The sequence below is a fragment of the Podarcis melisellensis genome, assembly GCF_964234715.1.
Source record: "Podarcis melisellensis genome assembly, chromosome: 3".
NCBI classification, from domain to species: domain Eukaryota; kingdom Metazoa; phylum Chordata; class Lepidosauria; order Squamata; family Lacertidae; genus Podarcis; species Podarcis melisellensis.
The window spans coordinates 20,212,448-20,236,413 of NC_138530.1; the positions used below are offsets into that span (position 1 = coordinate 20,212,448).

Here is a 23,966-nt window from a genome sequence, read left to right on the forward strand (position 1 = left end):
CCAGGTAAATCTGTATAGGATTAGAGTCTTACTACTATAAAGGACACCAATAAACTTTTATATATTTTCAACCAAGGTCTCTTGCAGTGTCAAAGCACTACTTACAATCCGAGGCTTGAAGGGAGGCTTGATTTTCCTTTGCTCTAGAAGAACCCAGTCAATCTCCTTAAAGAAAGGGTGTTGCTTAATCGCATCTTCGCCGTTCTGAGATGCCACACAGCCAAGTCGCTTATTTGGGTTTTTTGTCATGAACTAGAGGAAAAACAAAAGGTACCAAACATTTGTTGCATAGTGGGAAGTTGAACCAATGAAGCAACAAGGGGCAACAAGTTCTTGGATAGCTCAGTTGGCTAGAGAAGGGGTCGGCAAGGCTTACCAGACATAGGCCAGATCACTACCACAGAGATCATCCATGGGCTGGACTGGCGCAGTGTGACGCTGAAAATCACGTCTGCGCATGTCCACAGCACCGGAAATCACTTCTGTGCATGCCCAGACGCTGAAAATCTCACCTGCGCAGAAGCGATTTCTGGTATCTGCGCATGTGCAGATGCGATTTCTAGCACCGGTCGACGAGTCCCCGCACTACGCTGCGCCAATTTAGTGCAGCGCACAGGGGACTCGCCAAGCAGGTGGCTCAGTTCGGGGGTGGCTCGGGGGCCGGTAAAACGGTCTTTGTAGGTTGGATCTGGCCCATGGGCCACACGTTGCCAACCCCTGGACAAGAGTGTGGTGCTGTTAACACCAGGGTTGCAGGTTTGATCCCTGTAAGGGACAGCTGCATATTCCTGCATTGCAGGGGGTTGGACTAGATGATCCTGAGGGTCCCATCCAGCTCTATGATTCTTTCTTTCTGCAGGTCAAGAAAGCAGAGAAGGCCCACAAAAATATTCAGTCCGAGCTGCTCTTTCTGCTGCCCCAATCAGCAACCACCGCATCCTTTTAATACCTGTTGGGTACTAGCGGGAGACGTCTTTCAAATAAGTCTTCATCATACATAATTAGACCACTGAAGACACTACCTGGCAATGGACCAAAGCCAATCCCAGCTATCAGATTAGTGTACCTGTTTCCAAGCACCCATTTGTTGCATTCACCTGTTGAGTTTTAAGGTCTGAAAGTTTAATGCCTGAAGTTGTGAAAAGAAAGATGCATGGCTGAGAATAAGCTACTTTGTTATAGCACTGAAAATAAGCCACCTTCCCCTTCTGTCTGGTAAAAGCTTCTGTGTAACTTGGTGTGGCATGGTGCTTTCCATGCAGAAGGTCCAAGGTTTAATACCCCGAAATTCATCCCTCTGGCTAAGGAGCTGAGCTCTCCAGGCAAATTGTAAGGTCCTCATTTTAGGAACATAGGAAACAACTTTTTACCAAATCAGGCCACTGGCTCATCTAACTCAGGGCAAGACTTTCCATCATCATCATCATCGTCGTCATCCTCATCATCATCATCTTCATCAACAACAACTGATACATAAATAAGCTAGGTAAAGGTAGAGGGACCCCTGACAATTCGGTCCAGTCGTGACCGACTCTGGGGTTGCGGCACTCATCTCGCTTTATTGGCTGAGGGAGCCAGCGTACAGCTTCCAGGTCATGTGCCCAGCATGACTAAGCCGCTTCTGACGAATCACAGCAGCGCACAGAAACACCATTTACCTTCCCGCCGGAGTGGTACCTATTTATCTACCTGAACTTTGACGTGCTTTTGAACTGCTAGGTTGGCAGGAGCTGGGACCGAGCAACGGGAGCTCACCCCAACACGGGGATTCGAACCGCTGACCTTCTGATCGACAAGTCCTAGGCTCTTGTCAATCAGAACCTAGGACGCAGGTTTAACCCTGTGTCCCTTCCATAAATAAGCCAGTCCCTGTCTATTCTGATTGGCAGCAGCTTTCTAAGGTCTCAGGTGGATATACTGATCCCAGCTCTACTGCGTGGGATCCTTTATCCCAGGCATGGGGAACCTGAGACTCTACAGATGTTGTTAAGACTACAAATCCCATCATTCCTGACCACTGGCCATGCTGGCTGGGGCTGAGGGGAGTTGGAGCCAAACACCCATCTGCAAAATCAGAGGTTTCCCACTCCTGTTCAACCAGAGATGCTGGGGTTTGAGCCTGGGATATTCTGCGTGCAACAGCTATGGCTTCACCTTCCTCATATTATTCTCATTTTGAAGGGAAGCAAGCCTAAGCCTTAGGAAAAACAAAAAAGGGTTTGAATTCCCAGAAGTCACAAGATATTTAAACATTTTTAAAAATAACTTTAGGGCTGTGTGTACTGTCAAGAAGCCTCTGCAGCAAAATGGGATCTCTGCCAACAAGGATTTTAGTTTGGGTTTGGAGAAATTAAATTCCAGGTTCTCATAGTTTTTGATTTCAAAGCATCTGGAGTTGCTGAGATTATAAAACCTTTCTGGAAAACAGAAATAAACTGCATAGAAAATCAGCTGAATAGAAAGCAAGGTCCATTCTGCAAAAGCTGCTAAAAGAAATGCTTTTCAACGACTTAATAAGACTCTGATTTACAGGGCCTGACGAACAAAACGCATGTCTAACAGTACAATGCAAGGAAACAAAGCGTTCCAAAGCTAATCCCTTGCTAATTTTCGGCAGTCAAGTACATAGACGCCCCTTCATTTCCTCTGTTCTTCCTGCTCCTCTGTTAACTGCATGCCATTAAAGTACAAGACGGAGAACACAAGTTTCAAACACAAAGCTAAGCCTAAAACTAATTTTTTTTCTTGGGGTGTGGGGTGGGGACAGCTAAATGCAAAAGGCCAGAATCCTTCATATGTGTTCTGCAAGATGCAACTCTTTTGGTTCTGGGTTTCACTTAGCACATCCTGTTAGTGGAAGCCCTGTGCAATGACTTCCACTTGTGCAAAAGGACTTTCTCTCATTTCCTCCCACAACTACAGCACCCCCTGAAATCGGTTCAGTGGGTGTGGAGAAGAGGAGGCATCGGTCCATCTGACAAGCAAAAATGCTTGCGCAGAGAGAATGTTAGTAATAGCACAAGAGTGAATGCCACCCATAGGATCGGGTGTTTCCAGACCCCCATGAAATCAGTGGGAGTTAGGGATACTTCAAATGTCATGCTCCAATTGCGTGGGAAGTTTTTATGCCGGTGATTGGATGGATGGAAGTCTCTTTGGTGGGCTCCACGTGGGGAGCTGAAACTTCTCTTTGAAGCAGCGTTGCTTCATTTGGGGTCAAAATTTGTCTGGGTTTCTTGTCACAACTTTTTTTTTTTAAGAAAATGGTTAGCAGCTTTGTGGCCTAAGGCATGGCAGGCAAGACATGGACAGCAGCAGGCTGTTAGCATTCCAGGTTCAGATGCCCAAGTACTTGGAGCAGAGGCGATGAGAAACAGGGAAGACAGTAGGGTAGAAGAGCAGTCAAACAGCTGAGACAGAAGCAAAGGGGGACGCTTGGGTTCTAGAGACCCAGTTGCACAGGACTGGGGTGCTTGGGGTTCGTTCCTTCCTAGAACCCAGTGTGTGCAGGTATTTCCAGCTTAAAATGCCTGCATTTTTCTGACGAACAGCCACAGTAGGGATTTGGTGTCTGACCTGCAGGGCTTGTTGTAGGAACCTGTTGGTACTCAACACTCAGAATGATAGACCTGGACAAGCTGTTTGGTGGGAAAACAGTAGTTTAGCTATCTTTCATTGTATCGGGAAGCTCTCAATGTCTGGTGCATCTTGTGTTGTTTATATTCTGTTGGAAGCTACCCAGAGCGACTGTGGCAACCCAGTCAGACAGGTGACGTACAACACATTATTATTATTATTATTATTATTATTATTATTATTATTATTATTATGGTTTGTTGCTTCTGGTTTAACTTTGCGCTTTTATCTTGAAGTTTTATCTTGTGACCCACCCTGAGATCTTTTGATGAAGGGTGGTATATAAATATATAATAATAATAATAATAATAATAATAATAATAATAATAATAGATTATTATCTTGACATTAAATGAATTTTGCACAGATACACAATCCTATGCAGGCTTTCTTGGGAGTTAAGTCCCACTGAAATCAACAGGACTTATTTCCAAGTCAATGTGGCTAGGATCCATATGCCAGCGCGTTCCAGTGTTTTGGATCAGGGCCCAAAGCAAACCTGCTGGCTGACTTTCTTTAATTACATAACCCTTCCCCTACCGTAGCAAGACATGTGCAGTTGGCAATGTCAGCCTGATAAGGCCATTTAGTCTGCTTGTGTTTTCCTTTTCCCTGAAACATGATTCTCAAGTGCATACATTGATGCAGCATACAGCCACAAAGAACACAAACATTTTGTCCCTTTCCCACAAGAAGCGTAATTCATTCCAGACCCCCTTATACGGACAGTAGCACTCTGAACTGCAGTTGAACTCCCGGTGGTGGCTGCTCTTAAACTGCTGTAGTGAAAAGCGAAGGGGAGTCAAATTTAATAAGGAAGAGCAGGGGAGAGAGAGGGGGGGGGGAGAAAGGGACAGTCTCTTACAGCTTTCAAAATGCTAACAGCTTCTTTGCTAAGCCACACTGGATATAGCACATCATCATGCAAGATGGATTCAAAGAGGTCGTCTTCATTGTCAGCTTCGAAGGGGGGTTGGCCAGCCATCATTTCGTACATGAGGACACCCAGCGCCCACCAATCGACCGAGGGACCATATTCCAATTCCTGAAGAATCTGTTTCGGAAATGGGGAAAGAAAGAAATGCGTTGAGAACCTGAGAGAAGCACGCTGCCCCTTAGAACAACTGTGGAATTGGGAAAACGACATATGCCATAAGTTTTCTTTTCACCGAAAGAAATACTCTATTTGTGCACATGTGTAACAAGGTGGAAGGGACACGGGTGGCGCTGTGGTCTAAACCACAGAGCCTAGGACTTGCCGATCAGAAGGTTGGCAGTTTGAATCCCCGCGACAGGGTGAGCTCCTGTTGCTCGGTCCCTGCTCCTGCCAACCTAGCAGTTCGAAAGCACATCAAAGTGCAAGTAGATAAATAGGAACCGCTCTGGTGGGAAGGTAAACGGCGTTTCCGTGCGCTGCTCTGGTTCGCCAGAAGCGGCTTAGTCATGCTGGCCACATAACCCAGAAGCTGTACGCCTGCTCCCTCAGCCAATAAAGTGAGATGAGCGCCACAACCCCAGAGTTGGTCACGACTGGACCTAATGGTCAGGGGTCCCTTTTTTAAGTGTCCAAAAATGGAGAGAATGGATGCTCTCCTAGGCTTGCACCAACTTTTTATCTATTTTAGACACCAGGCAAAGTGTTTCCTTTTTCACCCAGGGTTTTAGCCCTTAATTTGAAGGGATTATAGAACTTGTGGCCTCTTTTAGTAGGGCACGGTCTGTAATAAGAACAATGTAAGGTAATTAGGGCCTGACACAAATGGCCTGGGGCTTAGGCCCCCTGGGTCAGCCTCCAACAATGCCCTTGAGATTCCACCTTCTGCTCTTTGCACAGTCTGGACATGCTTATCTCATTTTCCACATTTCCCACCCATCCCAAAGTAGCAGGATGAAGTTATATTCCATGACACTTTATAAGGAAAAGAGTTAAACGATGGAATTACAGTTTACAAGCATTCTGTTCCTAGTATAATAGAAAATTCAATTTCTTTCTTTTTCTTTTTTTTTAATAAAGAAGAGAATATATTACGTTCTTTGAGATGGCTTATCCACGTGGCGCAACTGACCAGTTATCTCCACGTGCTCATTCTCTGGCTCATGCATGCCAATGACGGCACAGAGATATTCCTGCGTCAGTTAGAAGTAAACATGTACCTGGGATTGCAGCGGTGCCTACAATCCCAGTTGCTCTGACAATGTGTCATAGAAATCATTGGAAGGGCTGCAATCCCATCATGGCTGATGGCAAGGGTGACCCCAGGTTTCTGTGAGACTGTTCTCCCAGCCACCAACATGCAGAAACCCCAAAATGGTTGCATGGAGGGGACTGGGCAAACTGATCCATTGTGCTCAAGCCAGCATTATGGAAGACACTTCCCCGTACTTTTAGGCATGAACTGCGATACCTCTGGAGCTATGTAGTCTGGCGTTCCACAAAAGGTAGTAGTTGTTACTCCATTCAATATCCCTTCCTTACACATGCCAAAGTCAGCCAATTTGCAGTGACCTTCTGCATCCAGAAGAATATTGTCCAGTTTCAGGTCCCTTGAATAACAAAGAAGAAGGAGGGTCATTCTGTCATGAAATTCTACACAATATTGATCCAGAGCAGAACTCTGCCGTATAGTTAGCAGAGTAAAAACACGTTGCAGGATTCCCAAAAATAGACCAGAGGCAATTATATTTCATCCAGCAGAGCTTTACTGCTACTGAAGGCAAATGAGCATAATAGTCACACATCCAATACATTCAGGATTGGCACTGTTCAAAAGAAATCCAGTTGCAGCAGACTTAATTTAAACTTACAATAACTTATAATAAGTCTAAACCTTAACACTAAGTATATTATGTACAGAACACCATACCAGAAGGAAGAGAGATAGAAAGAGAAAGTGAAACCAAGGCTCCTTCTGGCTTTACTATTATAGTCAGCATGACCTTGACAGAAGAGATAACAGAACCAGTTTAAGCCAGCTATACCCAGTTTCTTTGAAGGAATAACCCAAGGATCATGAACTTTCTGCTTGTTTCTTTCACACAGAGAAGCTTCCAGAACCCTCTTGGATTAATTAGAATAGGAAAGATCTCTACACATCAGATCAATACTAAGAAATGCAAATTGACATATTCCACCTTAGCAGAATTCAAGCTTCTTTCATTGTTTAGAAAACTCAGGATAGTTTATTCTCATTTGTTTAGATCATGAGTGGAGAATCACCTTCAGCAGCTCGTGAGTCACTTCTGGGCAAACTCCCAGAGGCCACACGCCTGCACCACGGTAAACGGAGCCCAATTCTCAAGTGAGCAGCGTGATCAGGGTAAATTGGGATTCTGCTTATGGCAATGTCCTTGCAAAAAATACCCTAAAGGATCCTTATCACCGCTGGAAAAACCCTACCCTGTCCCTCGATCCCATGCTAATTTGGATGAAAAGGAAAAAAATCTGTTAACACCTTACAGGATTAGACTTTAATGAGGTATGGGCTTAGGAACAGAGCTTCTTGGAACCTGCTCAAAAGGAACAGCCAACTTTCTCACTAACTGACTCTCTTAGTTAACAACTGCTGGGCTCAGGAACACATCCATCTTCCCTTTTACGGGTTTCACTTTACTAATGACAACCTGCCTTTAAATCAGACCTTTCTCAAAGATAATTTAGAGGACTACTATCCATTAAGTCTCTGTTTCTTTTTCTTTTTTTGGTGGTCTTAGCTTGGAGACCAAAAGAGGGGTCAGCCCAAAACTAGGGAAGGAGAATGCTGTTGAAAACAAACAGCTTGACCAGGAAAACCCCTGGCTTGTGAGAATGAAACAGTGATGTATTAGACTGTATTTCTTCAAAACCAGTTTGCTGGTATCTCACAAATGGAGGATTCAGTCAATTTAAATTGCTGAGTGCTGTACATTTTCTTTTTGGTGTGGGTTGGGGCAGGGAAAGAAGAGAATGAGCTAGGCCTCAAATACCTATCACCACATAAAGAATGTGCAAGTAGGGCTGAGGAGAGGCCTATACAGTAACCTTGATATTGGTTGGTAGTGAGAAACCATTTCTGGCAGGGAACGGTTCTGCCAAGTGTAAGCGAGCCAAAAATATGGGTAGATTGATGCCCTCTCTCACATGCACGCTTTCTCTCACACAGAAACAGGCATTCACACACATTGATACTGGCCTGGTTTGGACAACCTTTCCTGGCCTCCTAAACTGTGGCTTATGGAACTGGGCATGAGTTTCAGGATAGGGATGGAAGGCTTTGGCAATTTTAGATCTCCCAGTTTCTCTTCTTTCCAATCAAAAATTCGACCCTCCACATTTTTGCAGCGATTTTAAAAAAATATCAGCCATTTAGTGTGAATTTCTTCTAATAAACACATTTTTATATGCAGTTTTGACTAATGTACATATTTTTGCAACCAATTTTCCTTGATGTAATGCATTTTTTTTCATATTTTCAACAATACATTCAATTATTCAATTATATTGTTTCATATGCCCAGCTTCCTCTAATATTGCACGGATATATATATATATATATATATATATATATATATATATATATAGCTGCAATAGGGATGCATCTACAATTTTTGGTAATGTATTATTTTATTTTTAAGATTTGTGCCTGAACTCTCCATTCAAGTTAGCCTGCTTTGTACCAAATTCTTCCTTTGGTAGCCCCTCTGTCCCAGCAAGCCTGCTGAGTTTAAATCCGTATAAGATTCATTTCCCCAAGCTTTGCCCTTAAAAGAAAGAATGCGACTTGTCCTTTTTTACTAACCAGAAAAATATTATGAGGGTAAGCTGTTATGCAATTTTTATAAAACAGATAAAATAAACACTTTAGAATAGAGGCAGTGAGGTGTAAATTAAAGCTTTTTACTATGCATAGTCTTAATCCTTCCATGCAAAACCGCTAGCAAGCTTTACCTGGGGAAAAAGCCACATGTTGAAAGATGCTGAAAGGATGGTATGACACTCTTACATTTGAGTCAGATGAAGAATGATGGTTGAATGCTTGAAAAACAAGGTCATTGTGTCCTCAGAGGCCAAATATATCTATAGACATATTGTTGTTGAGTTTTGCATTCGTATCAATTGACAAGGTGAATTTGACTTATCAAACAGCACATTGCTTATTTTGTTCAGGTGCTTTCAAGTTCAGGTATGGATAAAAAGTCAGGTTAGCGTGCAAATGAATTGAAGACTATTGGAACTGGTTTTCAGGAGCAAGATTATCTAGGGGGACTGGAGTATCCAGTTCCTTTGCCCACGTTTGCCTCTCCCCCCACTCACAGTGGAAAAAGAAAAAGTATTGAAAGAATCCCACATCTTATTCAATCACTCTAAAAACACACACAAGATATAACATGGTCACTAATTTTAAGAATAGATGGCACTGTACATGTGTGAAACATTGGTGTTCTTATTAATAAAGAGGATCTACACTGGCTTCCAAGCATAAGTCCAAGTGTTGGTGCTGACCTTTAAAGCCCTAAATGGGCTCAGTCCTGTATATGTGGAAGGAGCATCTTCACCCCCATCATTCAGCCTGGACACTGAGGTCCAGCTCCAAGGGTCTTCTAGCAGTTCCCTCACTGCGAGAAGTGAAGTTACAGGGAATGAGGTAGAGGGCCTTCTCAGTATTCGTGCCCACCCTCCCATCAGATGACAAACTGATAAACAACCATATGACTTTTAGAAGACACCTGAAGCTTTTAATGCTTGATGTTTTATGATGTTTTTATATTTTGTTGGCAGCTGCCCAGAGTGGGTGGGGCAACTCGGTCAGATGGGTGGCAAACAAAGAAACAACAACAATAATAAACAGAAGAGGGGTGCCAAAATGAAACCCATCTGAATCTAGGAATTATTTATTAATCATTTAGGAGTTAGGCCCTACATCGCAACTTCATTGGTGCAGATTCAAGAGAATTAATGCTGTGTGATGCAACTTGAGGGGGTTTCACTGAAGCTGGCCACAAGCTCAATTTAGACACACGGTACCAGCTGAAAAGTTATTGTGCTACTGAAAAACTTTCATGAGCAGATTGGTTGCTCTTCCCAGTATTTTCAAACCATGTCAGAGCACTCAGACGGACCATTCTCAGCTCACAGTGTTGGTGCTAGGTGGATCAACCCAACCCACATTTTTCCAGATTTGATTTTACCACGAGAATCTGCTTTTCTTAAGTCCAGTTTAGCACTTGTAAGCGATGGGACTTCTAAGGAACTTCTGTAGAAAAATATTTGTGGTTAGGTAATTGTGATGAGATAATCGGGACTGCCTTTTTTGTCTGAAACACAGAAATGCTCCAGGATTTTGGCAAGGTGACCCCATTTTCACAACCGACAGAAATAAAACAAGAAGATTGCTCATCATTGGTCATTTTGCCAGACCTGAAGAGTACTTCATGGGCAGCATATAGCTAAAACATCATGCAAATATTATAATCTACTGCATACACATTGCTCAAGTTATTTAAGAAATATCAAAAGAAATTCTACCTAGGGGTAACCTTAAGGGTGTGTTGATAGGTATTAACCAATGCCACCTTCTAAAACAACTCTTCCATGAAATACTGGACCCACTACAAAAGTGTGGCTTACAGCCCACCATAAGGGTCACGTGGTAGAAGGCATCAGAAGTTGCTGAGAAGCCTATCAGAACTGATAGGGTTACACTCCCCCTGTGTCTAGTTCCTGCTTCAGATTATATATCGAGGTCCCCAAGAGAGCAACATCTCTGTGTGACAGCGCCAGCCAGCAAACCAATCCTTTCCCCCATGTTTGAAAATTCCAAGCACACAAGGTTAAGGTGGGTCAAGTTCCACAAATTAAAAATTCCCAGCGTTTGTTTGGTAGGTATCTGTTGGTATTCTGTGAATATCCCAGAGGAAGACAGGATCAACTTCTTCTTTTTTTAAGGATAGATTTCTCAGCTGTGTTCTCAAGGGTGTACTTGAAGAGGAGAAGTAAGTAGCTTTTAGCTGTACAACATCCCTCCATCCTCAACAAGTTTCCATTGCAGAAGGATAGACTTTAGGAGGACTCTGTAATGGGAAGTCTTTCCACGGGCAAATTAATACAGATTACAGTACTGTTATATAACAACAGGCGTTCGTATTATTTATGGAATTTATGTTACAGATAGGTAGCCATGTTGGTCTGCCATAGTGTGTATCTGAAGAAGTGTGCATGCACACGAAAGCTCATACCAAGAACTAACTTAGTTGGTCTTTAAGGTGCTACTGGAAGGATTTTTTTGTTTGTTTTGATTATGGAATTTATGTATGTTTGAAATGATGTATCAAGCATGTTTCCCTAATTAGCTTTCTTTCTTATCATTTAAAGCAGCTGCGGGGGTCTCTGGCTTTTACTGGGTGCTGGGAGAGAAGGTCTGCAGAACCCTCACCGTTCTCCCAGTCTAAATGCCCCTTACAAGTTGCTAATATTACCATTTTGGAGAAATGCATGTAGCTGTAGTTTTTGCATATGTAGTTCTTGCTTTAGGAATCCTGGAGTATATATGAATGCAATATTACATGCATAATAATGCATATAATATGTGAGAATTGTTCATATTTTTAGTGGAACCGTTAAAAATATATACGCATATATGAGATCAAGGAACGTATATATACTTATAATATTATACATATAACAATACGTATAATGTGCAAGAACTGTTAGCATTTGTAGCAGAACTAGGTTTTTTAAAAATAAATAAAACGCTCACTGTCAAGATCAAAGCGCAAGACAGGTATTATTTAAAAAACTGTGCGGATAAGAACAACATCAAGATCTTCAGAAAAGTCTTAATCTTACCATTCAGAAGTTATCAATTGACACTCTCAAATATAACCTCCTGAGAGGTATCATTTGGCCTGAGTTGCTAGTCCAGAACAAAAACAGAGTATGAAGAGAGCAATGGCCTTTGACTCCTGAGCTCTATATTTTCAGAACCCATCCTATATTTTGTGATTGCATAACAATTCCAAACACATGCTGAACAAATAGAATTGGAACAGCCCAGGGGTTTAGGCAGCAGAAGACTACTTCACACTAAAAGGACTGTTTCAGTATGTAGTTACCTAAAGCAATCTGCTATAATGGCCTCTTAATCCTCATTATACCCAGATCTCTACCATGATCTTTCATTCGCGCAACACCATGTCCCGCAACTGAGCCTTAATCAAGATGGATCTTGCTCGAATGTAAGGAAGGGCTGGGGACTCTAAGCAGCTGTAATGTGGAGCCAAGAAGTCTGCAAGTGGACATTTCAATTTGCTTGCTTGGTGGGATGGGCAGGGTCTGTGGCTTCATGAGGAACTTGGGATTGAGGCTGAGTACACCCTGGGGATGGAAGCATCTTCCGTTTTCGTTCTCACAGGTACTCATTTTTCCAATCTTAATTTCAGCAAACTATTTTCCCCAATACAAAGCATATTTGTATGTTATTTTCACTAATATAATAACACCTTCCCCTAACACAGGCATAGGCAAACTCAGCCCTCCAGATGTTTTAGGACTACAACTCCCACCATCCTAGCTAACAGGTCCAGTGGTCAGGGATGATGGGAGTTGTAGTCACAAAATATCTGGAGGGCTGAGTTTGCCTATGCCTGCCCTAATATATGTATTTTTGTAAAGAGGGACACTTTGTCAACAGCTGAGAAATTAGCTACTTTTGTCTCCCCCTTTCGTTAAACATTTCCAACCCCGCCGGTCAGTAGGCAAACTCATACCTAAGAACTTATTCCTGTGTTTCCTTATTTCCTCTTCCCTCCCAATCTACTCTCCTTTTGTGCTGTGTCTTTTTAGATGGCAAGCCTCAGGGCAGGCTCTGCCCCTTGTTTGCATTGATCTACAAACTGCTCTGGGAGCTTCTCCTTTTTTTTGGCTCAAGAGCAGGATATAATTTCCGTAACTCTATATGTTTCAACCCAGCAAGATAGTACAAGCTTGTGTGGTCCCCCCTCCCTACCCTTTTTAGTAAAGTAGAACAACTAAGGAATCTAAAATAATGAACATTTTAAACAGAAGATAAATGCTGTTTCCATACTTCCTCTCTGCGGCTTTAGTTTGCTGTTGTTATCTGACAGAAAGCCTTGGTCCCCTTCCTACAAACTCTGCAGGAAAACGGCTGCCCCCTCAGGAATGTAAACTTGGCATGCTTTTCGGCTGGTTTCTGACTGTCTCTCTCTTTCTCATGATAACAAAAGGCCTACCCCACTATCCCACTGCTAAGGTCAAGGCTCTGCTTACGTTGTATAGGTGACCATTCATGATTAGAAATTCTTCACGTTCTTCCAGTGAAATTATTTTCACCTTTCCAATAAGCCTTTAGCTCAGCAGGAGCTAGGTTCTGTGAGCTGGGAAAACTCTAGTTCAAATGTCATCTAGGCTAGTTCAGATGTAGTGCCCAAACCATGGTTTAGTCAACATGTCTGAATTCCCCATCCTTTATGTTTTCAGCATTGATCGTGGTTACAGTGCAGGGGTGGGAAGCCTTTTATCATGATCTGCCTCACAGGCCAAATTTCACAGACGGGGGTGCGGTTTCCACCCACCTGTCAATCACCAGACATCACAAATGATGCCAAATGATTTGGTGCTCTGGAGTTCCTTGGAGCAGGGCTTCCACTGTGGCTGCCCCTCTTCTGTGGAACAGCATTCCTGTCAAAATATGACAGGTGCCCATTATCTGTATTTTCCAGAAAACAATTGAAGATACTTTTGTTCCAACATGCATTTTCCAGCTGAAAGAAAAGGTATTTGCCTTAAAGATGTTGATTTTTAAAACTATTTTTAGTAATTTATTCTGTTCAGTTTTAAAAGCCACTTTAGCTGTTTTGTGATATGTATGCAAATCTTCAGTTTTTCTTTCTCTGTAACTCAAGTAACAACGTGGGTGGTGCTGTGGGTTAAACCACTGAGGCTAGGACTTGCTGATCCGAAGGTTGGCGGTTCGAATCCCCGCGACGGGGTGAGCTCCCGTTGCTCGGTCCCTGCTCCTGCCAACCTAGCAGTTCGAAAGCATGTCATAATGCAAGTAGATAAATAGGTACCGCTCTGGCAGGAAGGTAAACTGCATTTCCGTGCACTGCTCTGGTTCGCCAGAAGCGGCTTAGTCATGTTGGCCACATGACCCGGAAGCTGTATGCCGGCTGCCTCGGCCAATAAAGCAAGATGAGCGCCACAACCCCAGAGTCGGCCACGACTGGACTTAATGGTCAGGAGTCCCTTTACCTTTAACTCAAGTAGAAGCCGTACATTTAAATAGTATCAGTATCTGAAATATTTTTTAAAAGGGGGGATATTGCCTAGCGCTCCTTCTAATGTAGGAATAGGTTGTGCAGGAGACGCATATGTAAAAGGAGATTCCTAAACGATGAAGTAAATAATGATTAGTGTTAGCACGGGTGCAAGTGTAATGCTGCACGGTGATTAACGTTGGAAAGGAATTTGCAACAAGAGGAGGAGGAGGAGGAGGAGGGAGAGAATAGAGCGTGAGAGCCTGCAAGGCACTCCCAATTTTTCTAACGTGGTTTAGAAACTGGGAAATGTTCTGCCTGCCTTAGACCTCGATCATGCTATGCCAGATACCAATATAGAGCCTTCAGCTCATGCCTTCTGCAGCCGGGCAGAGACTTAGGGACCTAACAAAAAACAAAACAAAAGGAGAGCTCCACAGGCAGCGCGAGAAAGCAATGGGTGGTACACTGCGACAGGATGGACTTTGATATAACAATGTATCTTTTTATGAAAATATTTATGTGAACTGAGAATGTGACTTTTGTTTTCATCGTGGGGATCAGATAAGGCCACTCTCGCATTTGATTTTGTGTTTTAACTAAGAAGAATGCAAGACCTGAGACGGTGCCAGCCAAAAGGTGACATGAACTCAGAGGTGGAGCCCTTTGGTCAAGGCCAAAAATGAAGCGACCCTTTGAACTGTGGGTGAAATGAGGATAAAACTGGACACCCAAGGTCAGCAGCACCACAGTCGCGGTGTGGCTTGTGGCTAGGGATGGGCAGATCTGTCAGTTCCTTCGTTATTTCATCTTATGTCCAGTTCTTCACATTTGGATACTCACAAAAATTCGCCAGCCTTTTAGTGTGAATTTCTTGTATACATTTGTATGCAATTCCTTCTGCAGCAATGCATTTCTGTATGCAGTTTTCACAAATGCGTGCATTTTCATGGAAACTTTCCTTCAGCATATGCATTACTTAGCTGGAGAACACCATTATTATTATTATTATTATTATTATTATTATTATTATTGATTGGCCAGGAGGAGGCTAGAATCCTAAATGGAGGACCGATTTGGGATAGGGATGTGTGCTTAACCCCTTATTTTCCTGCTCAAAATTCCCCCTCCACAACAGCTTTTCTCCATTCAGGAGAAAAGCTATAGGGACTCTAATAGGTGCTTTTCATTAGAAAAGAGTAAGTTGGTGGAACGTTACAGATGACTGCAAGGAGCATGTCATTCGGGTTTGAAAACCCTCTCTCTTAGCCATGTGCAGTGCAGATTATTGCGTGCTTATGAACACGCACCCCCCACTACTGTTTCTGTTTCTTGCATTCCGGCACTCGCCACTCTGCTCACGGGTGTATCTGCAGCAAACCCCTTTGCTATGTAAAGTGTGAATAGTGCTTTGTGGACTGAAGCCTTCGAGTACTTCATGGAAGAAACATGAACCTGCGGCCAACTTCCCTCACTGCAGCCCATTCCATATACGCCTGCCAAGATTTATCTGAAGTTGTTAAAAGCTGCCAATTTTTGTATGTTGCTTTCCTTTTTTTAAGGGAAAAGAAGGAGAGGAAGGGTGAAACGACAAGATAAAGTCCTTAATAAACACAGAGATAGTAGGTAAAACTTTCTCAAGTGGCTCCCTGTTTCTAATAATAAATATTTATCCCCGGAAAGCATTCTTCGTGGCATAGTGAAAGATTAGCCCCTCGGCCTTTGCTATTGTTCGGGTGGTGATGCGAGGCGGTAAGATGTGAAATTCAAGTTGCCTGCAAAAAGAGGTGCTTCCCGTTAGCGGCCAAGCCCTCGCCCTCCTACTGAAGAGGAAAGGGCATCATGTACAAAGCCTCGCAAAAACGATTATCCCATATCTGTCAGGCTGGAGACAACTAGGACAAACAAACTCAGGAAGTGGCAGGGAGTTCAGAAACGAGAGGAAATCCATGGCAGAAGGGGGGAAACTGAAGAGATTGCGCTGATCCGAGAACCAAAGTCAACTCTGAGCCGCAGCGTGCCAAGCTTTTAGAAGAAGCACTGCTTGTCTTATAATACAAAACTGGCACCCACAGCTGGCGATGGCTGCAGGGACGATTCAGATGTGAACATTCGGAATGATAAACAGCCTCCCCTCCCCCGCCCCCTGCATCCCCCCCCCAAAAAAAAGAGAAAGAAAAAAAGTTCTGTGTAAGCAAGCAGAAACAAAACGGCCAATCCGGTTGCTAAGAGACATTGGCCCTCAGCCAAAATCAAACCAAGAGCCTTAAGAATTCTTTATTCCAGACCCGCAAAGGAAGTACCTGTAGATGACGCCATGTTGGTGGAGAAACATGAGTGCCGATGTGACTTCTGCTGCATAGAAGCGGGAGCGGGGCTCGTCAAATTTGCGCGAGCGCTGGATCTGAAACATTAGGTCTCCTCCATTGACATATTCCATGACGAAAAAGAGGCGGTCCTGAAATTCACGAAAATAGAGCTATTTAGCCGATTGCTTCCAGCCGCACAAAGACGCAGCTGTACGTACGTGGCACATTAGGAAATTAGGATCTGCATCCAGAAACGAAAGAAAGGAAAACCTGCACATTTTAAGCAAGTTGAATGTATGGGTTTAGTTAACGAGCAACAGCAAATCACAGGACCCAAAAAAGTACTTGGGAAAACGATGGGTATTACTTTAGAATTGCTGCATTTATTGTTCATTTTTGAAAGATCCAATTTACCAGCTGTACAATTTACCAAGAACTTTTGCTGAAGCCTCCTGTAATCACGTGGTGTTTCCTTCCACCACGAAAAGTAATTCATGTCAAGACGGTTGCCATGAGCCATAGGGGAGTGTTCACAAGCCAAAACAAGCAGATTCCCCACCCTCCCACAATGGTGGAATGGGTCAGGGTTTCACACCCATAAAACCCAAGAACAGATAGAAAAGCCACTTTAAATTCTCATTTACGGAGAGCCTTTTAAGCAGACACAGCAAGGTTCTGTGGGATGGAGGGAGGAGTCTGGAACCAGGGAGTCTGAAAGTCAAAGGCAGGTTCTTTCCTCTCTGCACCACTATTGCAGCCCTCCAGAAGAGGCAGATGCTAGTCTGTGCTGCTCTCAGGCACCACCAGAGGGGTGGTACTGCATATTATAAATAAGCAACAATCAGGTGACAAAAGGGGCAAACCAATAGGATTCCAACTGGTCCTTTAAAGCCTCAGACATTTGCCTGGTTCCTTACTCAACCATGAAGCTCACTGGGTGACCTTGGACATGAAAAAGCACTGACCAAAGAATATACTCATTTTAAAAACGACTCTGTTTTCTATGCATTTGGAATCTAAGAAGGCTCAGGGGTCAGCGAACTTTTTCAGCAGGGGGCCGGTCCACCGTCCCTCAGACCTTGTGGGGGGCCGGACTATATTTTGAAAAAATATATGAACGAATTCCTATGCCCCACAAATAGCCCAGAGATGCGTTTTAAATAAAAGCACACATTCTACTCATGTAAAAACACGCTGATTCCTGGACTGTCAGTGGGCTGGATATAGAAGACGATTGGGCTGGATCTGGGCCCCAGGCCTTCGTTTGCCTACCCATGTCTCAGAGGTAGTTGTGAAAGAACCCTTAAAGTCCAAGGATTAAAAGCACGAATGATCGCTAGTTGCAGGGCTGAAGTCCAGGGGTGCAGCCCAGAGCCCTGAGCATGCAGGGGCTTCCCACCCTCGCTCAGGGGAGGAGGGAATTGCTCTGTGCATTCATGGGCATTTTCCTTGGACTACAGAATTAGAGCCACAAGGTTATGGCCTAAGAGTGCTCAGCGGAAGTAAACAGGACTTCCCTTGTGGGCGGGAGAGTTCCGGACAGCGAGCACATCAGAGCCCCCCCACCAACTGGATCAGGGCCAGTGTCAAGATATCTGGGAAGAATGGTGAGGAGGAGGTTGGGATGAATATAGCCAGCCAGCAGATAAGTGGAGCCTAAGTCATGGAAGCATATAGGCCAGGGGTCAGCAAACTTTTTCAGCAGGGTCCACTATCCCTCAGACCTTGTGGGGGGCCGGATTATATTTTGAAAAAAAATATAAAAATGAACAAATTCCTATGCCCCACAAATAACCCAGAGATGCGTTTTAAATAAAAGCACACATTCTTCTCATGTAAAAACACCAGGCAGGCCCCACAAATCACCCAGAGATGCATTTTAAACAAAAGGACACATTCTACTCATGTAAAAACACGCTGATTCCCGGACCGTCCACGAGCCAGATTTAGAAGTTGGTTGGGCCGGATCCGGCCCCTGGGCCTTAGTTTGCCTACCCATGATATAGGCCATGGTTGATAATGAGACAATTTTATAATGGACTAGCAAGGCCTACTGCCAGAGATTTGGATAACTATTTAAAACCAGCATGGAAAAATAAATAAATCAGGCTTTCTGGGCAGCAGACACACTTTTCCTCTTCTGCCCATTTTCTACACGTTTGCTCTTGCCTCTGCTCCTCTCAGCATCCCAACCTTCATCTTCTCCTTGCGTCCATGAGTTGGCTCTCTTCTTATACCTATGGCTGCTCTTTTCCTAGTCCTCTTGACTCCTCCTTCCCTAGTTCCCTACAGGCCCGCCTTGCCCATCAGTAGGATGCCAGCAGCTCAGCCAAAGGCAGCCCTAGAATCTACACCTCTTTGATGTCAGGGCAGTTCAGCCAATCACTATCACTACAGACCACGCCTGTACCACTTGTGATCCAGCAAGCTGAATGTAACTCCTCAGAGGCTCAGTATTAACTCTCCAGCTTCTACTGTCTGCCTGGCACTGCTGAAAAACTCGGAATGGTTGTCAAGCCCCTCTGGGCCACAAAACAAGGCTGAGAGGCTCACAGTAAAGGCCTGATTTGGCTTGGTAGCAATGACAACAGACAGGTGTTCCAGGCCATTTCCAGCCCAAACCTTTTTGTCTCCTTGACTTTAAAATAGCCGGTTGTAATGTGACAGTAAAAACCCCCACAAAAACAGAAGGAAAACAGTTTTAAACAAAAATAATTACTTATCAGGGTGCATTGGCTTTACAGAGAACATTTTCTTGTTCTCATTTCAGACTTGCCAAAAGGGGGATTAATCTGGAATTCTTTTGTTTGTGAACTTTCCTCTTATCGTGGGTTATGCATTTCAGGAGTTCCCAGGACTGCTTTACGGTGCAGTGTTAAAAAATAACCATTATTTTGAAATTAAATGATACTTGGACGTATGTTATGGGGAGGTCTTCATCAATACAGTACACAAATGAAATATGTCACATCCAAGCAACCACACAAACAAACATGGTTAAGTCATCTGCAGACAAACTGGGTAGTAAGAAAGTTGCCTTCCACAGAGTTGGCCCAGTAGCTCAGTGGCTCTCCAGGGCCTCGAATAGGGTACATTCTCAACCCTGCCTGGAGATGTTGTGGATTCAACCTTCTGCATGCAAAGCAGGTGCTCTACGACTGAGCTGTGGCTCTTCCCCAACCACACCTGCTGGCCTCATTCCCACCATCCTGCGTCCATCAGAACATGTGCAGGCCAGGGGACACACTCTGCAGCACAGAGGTTCTAGCCAATTTTCATAACTTCAAATTCAAATATCCCCAAATTAAAACATGTATGCACTTTTTTTGGGGGGGTGGGGACTTATAATAACCAATATTATGTTAATTTTTATGATGAACAACTTTGTTTCATTAATTTTTCTATTACAGCTATTGATTGTAGGAAAGTTGAACCCAGCAGCCATTTCCTCCCCAAGATATCCAAAAAATGTAACATTTTTGTTACAAGGAATAAAAACCCCATAAATTTCATTCTTTGTCGAGAAAGAGCATGTTTTTGCAATAATTTCCAACATCAAAACTTTGGATTCCATCATACCCATATGCTGAAAATTGAGGTTTTCTAAACCTAGGTTTTCCACCAAAAACGTACATTTATATATTTTTTTAGGCATTTATAAAATCTTTTGAGTGCTGGTGTCATTTTTCCTGAAATTCTCATCCTCTTATTGAGCTCTGTGTAAAATTTCAAAGAGATCTGATCGTTGGTTATGGAGAAAAAGAATAAAATGTACATGTGCCAAGGGTCTCAAGACAGACAGGCGACGCAGATTTCATGAAATTTTGAACTACTATAAAATTAAAACTGATTGAGACAGAGGCGAAAAAATTAAGGGGGTTTCTTGCAACCATAAGGGAAGGGTGTGCACCAAGTTTCATCAAAAGCTGAGATGTTGGGTGATGAAACCCTTGTTTTTTGCATTGATTTGATGTGGAATGACCGGATAATGTGATCTCCCAATCCGCCTCCCCCCCCCCCCCAAATATACCAGTTTTGCAGTCCCTCACATTCGGAGTCTACATGCTATGTGTCTTACTTTTTTGACCATCAGTGCACAAGTTCCAATCGGCACGAAAGTGGGAGGAAAGGGTGAATTATTTGAAAAGCAATTGTAATCAACAGATTACCCGGGTAGGATTGCAAGAAGTTTTGTAAGGAGAACTATGCAAAATATTGCAGAGGAAAGTATGAAGAGAATTATTAGTGAAGGACTATTAAAAGTAATAGTGAAATTAATGAAATGCAGATTAAGCGATAAAGACTGAAAAATCTTCAGATGTGGTTGATGGAAGTCCAAAATATTGTATAAGATAAGAAAATATGTTATATGATTTGTGGAAATTTTATGTAAAAATCAATACACACACACACACAGAGAGAGAGAGAGAGAGAGAGAGAGAGAGAGAAAGAATAGAAAGAAAGTGGGAGGAAAGGATAGGAGACGCCATTTTGTGCATTCACTTCTATGCTGTTTAATATTCCACACAGGGGTATTGCAAACAATTTTTGGTCAATGGTTGTGCTTTGGCTGAGAGAGGCACCCGCTGGCTGCTCAACTAACAGCAGAATCCAATCCTTCCCATATGTATCAAGTTGTCTGCCAAGGGACGACGGGGATTCCCCACAGGGTTCAGCGCAGCCCTCTGACTTTGCATAATGCCAAGCCATGACTGAGAACAGGGGAGTCTGTCAATGCTCGCATGGTGCAATCTGGAAGATCTATTCCACATAGGGCCCAGATGTACAGTGACTGATACTCTGAGCGCAAGTAGCCTGCATGCGTCACTGTGGGAAAGAGCCGAACCACTAAATTTCACCACATGAGAGGTAACGGGCTTCCCCATGCAAACAAAGCCTCTCTCTCTCTCCCTCTCTCCCTCTCTCTCTCTGTATATATATAAAATTCCCTCAACAGTTCTTAGAATCACAGCTTTGCAGAGTTGGAAGGGACCATGAGGTTCATCTAGTCCAACAGCCCTGAAATGCAGGAACCTTTTACCCAACTTGGGGCTCAAACCCACGACCCTGAGATTAAGAGTCTCCTGCTATCCTCCGAATGAGCTATTGCAGATGGGGAGTTAAAAGGTCTCTATCAGGCTATATGGAGAATCGCCTTTGTGGATGCATTGCCCTTTCTTGAAACCATCAGCGGTTGTGGCCTCCTTATAGATCTGCTAGGGATTGAGGGGAAATGTACTCAGTCTGCATCTTAAAGTGAACTGGCCGAATTCTCTAGTCTTGCAATGATACTTGAATTAGAATGAAGCTGTCAATTGAATTACACACTTCTCTGAATTCACCGGACAGTTTCATCTGGGAGGGAGTGTGTGTGTGTGTGTGTGTGTGTGTGTGTGTGTGTGTGTGGAGTACACAAAATGCACATTTTATGCAAAGTTATGTTAAAAATGCTTATTAAGGAAAATGTATTAAAAGCATATAATGCACTGAAAACTGTACAGTGGTACCTATGGTTACAGACGCTTCGGGTTACAGACGCTTCAGGTCACAGACTCCGCTAACCCAGAAATAGTACCTCAGGTTAAAAACTTTGCTTCAGGATGAGAACAGAAATTGTCCGGCGGCAGCTGGAGGCCCCATTAGTTAAAGTGGTACCTCAGGTTAAGAACAGTTTCAGGTTAAGAACAGACCTCCAGAACGAATTAAGTTCTTTACCCGAGGTACCACTGTACTTTAAGGGGAGAATACATACAAAATGCATACTTTAGGGGAAAGTGCATGTCATTTAAAAGTGATTCCCTCCTTATTTTTTTAACCCACAAGAAATGGGATTGCAAAACTGACAAGGAATGGAAATGGGCGGATTGCCCCTAGCATGACCACCTCCTCACCCATGAGAAAAGCGTGGAACACATTATCATTGCTTCCAGGACTCCCTAAATGTAAACCACCAAGAATGGAGATGGGCACTCCTAAGGAGAATTTATGAGTGATGACCAACCGCTTCCTGCAAGGAGGAATAAATTTCCGTGCCAATTGGTTTTGCTTTCCCCCAAGACTGTCCACCAACCCTTCTCTGTTTACACATGCAGAGATACCATCAACGGGGGAATGAAACTTCACATAAATACCAGACAAAAAGGTAATGTCTTTAATGCATTGTTTTCAGCCTGAGAAACGTTCACTGCCCGTCTGCATAAAGAATATCCTTCCCTTCCCACCTCCCCCTGAATTCTAACAGAACGTAAGCTGCCCTTCCTTTTGTTTATTTGTTTTTCCACTTTTTAATTTAATAACGCTGTATTAGATTACGGTTGTGACGAAAAACACACTTAGTGGCGAGCAAGAGGGCATGTGCAGGGATAGCTAGAAACCCAAGCGAGACTCTCAAGTACGTTTCTGAGAGCTGGGCGGCCCGTCAGCCATGTGAAGCCAGCTTGATTAGCTGAAACACCATGGAGCAGGAATCAATCACGCAATGTGTTTCCCACTTTCAAATCTGAGACGTGTGTCCGTGCTGTGCGTCAGGCAAGCAACATTGTCACCGGCGGCCCCCGACGCAAAGAACTACCCTGGCCCACAGTTCAAAACCCCCAAACCAGGAAAGGCATCCTACACACACCCCTCCATAACTAGAATTCACAAGCAGATAAGACTTATCAGCATTCCCCAAGTGGCATTTTTCCCTTGTTTAATGTTTCTCATATAAATGGGTGTGAAGAAATCTTTCCCGATGCCAACAAGTCCTTAAAACTTGAGTTCACTGTGTCAATAGATCTCCAACCCTCCTCCCTCCTGGAAACTATTCCGGTAAGTTGCAGTATTTCTTCAAAGGCTAAAACATATCACAATTGTTTAGGAAAATAGAAGCATTTCTGAACTCTGGAGAATGAAAGGCCTGGGCAGCTGAAGCTTTTACACTGCCTACTGAACACCACCCCAGGTGAAGGCTGGGCTGAATATCCTGCCCCACTTTTTTAGGACCGTTCATCCCTTGAGGAAAAAAAGGGGGGGGATCATCATCATTTAAAGTTGTGGCAGTTGGATATTTCTCTTTCAATTTCTTTGTAAAGCCTTTCTTCAAAGTGGGACTTAACTTCAAGTGGGATGGAACTCTGGAGAGTGTACTCTTAAGAACCTCAGAGAGCAAAGCCTTATCTTTAAAGGTGAGGCGTCGAGGGTTTTCTTTCTTTTCTTACAGAAAAAATTGCACTGCAACTTCTTGTGCAGCACCTTGGCTGCTGTTAGTTGCTGGTGGCATTCCTGGGAGAGAATGCCCCAATGGGACTGATCCTACGTCACGATGCAGAGCATTTCAAAGGGGCGTTCACAGGGACGAAAGATAACTGCCATGGTTCTCCCTCTCCTTTTATCCTTGCAACAAGCCTAGGACCTTCATACCTACGGGACCACCTCTTCCGGTGGACCTTAAGGTCCATAAATAGCAACACCCTAGTGGAGGACCTTAAGATCCATAAGTAGCAACACCCTAGTGGTCCCAGGCCCTAAGGAAGTCAGATTAGCCTCAACCAGAGCCAGGGCCTTTTCAACACTGGCTCCGGCCTGGTGGAATGCTCTGTCTCATGAGACCAGGGCCCTGAAGGATCTGATTTCTTTCCACAGGGCCTGTAAGACACAGTTGTTCCACCTGGCCTTTGGCTTGGAATCAACTTGCTCCCCTCCCCCTCTTTCCTTTTTCCCTTCTCCTTCTGTGATGGAACTCCTATTTGGGGACTTCTCTGCCTTTTTTCTGGCCCACGTAGGACCAGT

The 23,966-nt window shown here is 43.7% G+C and overlaps 1 protein-coding gene across 1 annotated transcript in view; it reads right to left on the reverse strand.

The window, feature by feature from the left end:
* PRKCE (protein kinase C epsilon) overlaps positions 1–23,966 on the reverse strand; it is a 302,630-nt gene that overhangs the window by 21,745 nt on the left and 256,919 nt on the right. Inside the window, exons 11-14 of the mRNA XM_081903955.1 lie at positions 16,191–16,345; positions 6,042–6,180; positions 4,502–4,690; positions 106–252 (exon numbers count right to left, since the gene is read on the reverse strand). Of these exons, the coding sequence (XP_081760081.1) occupies positions 106–252; positions 4,502–4,690; positions 6,042–6,180; positions 16,191–16,345 (630 nt within the window). The remainder of the gene's footprint in view (positions 1–105; positions 253–4,501; positions 4,691–6,041; positions 6,181–16,190; positions 16,346–23,966) is intronic.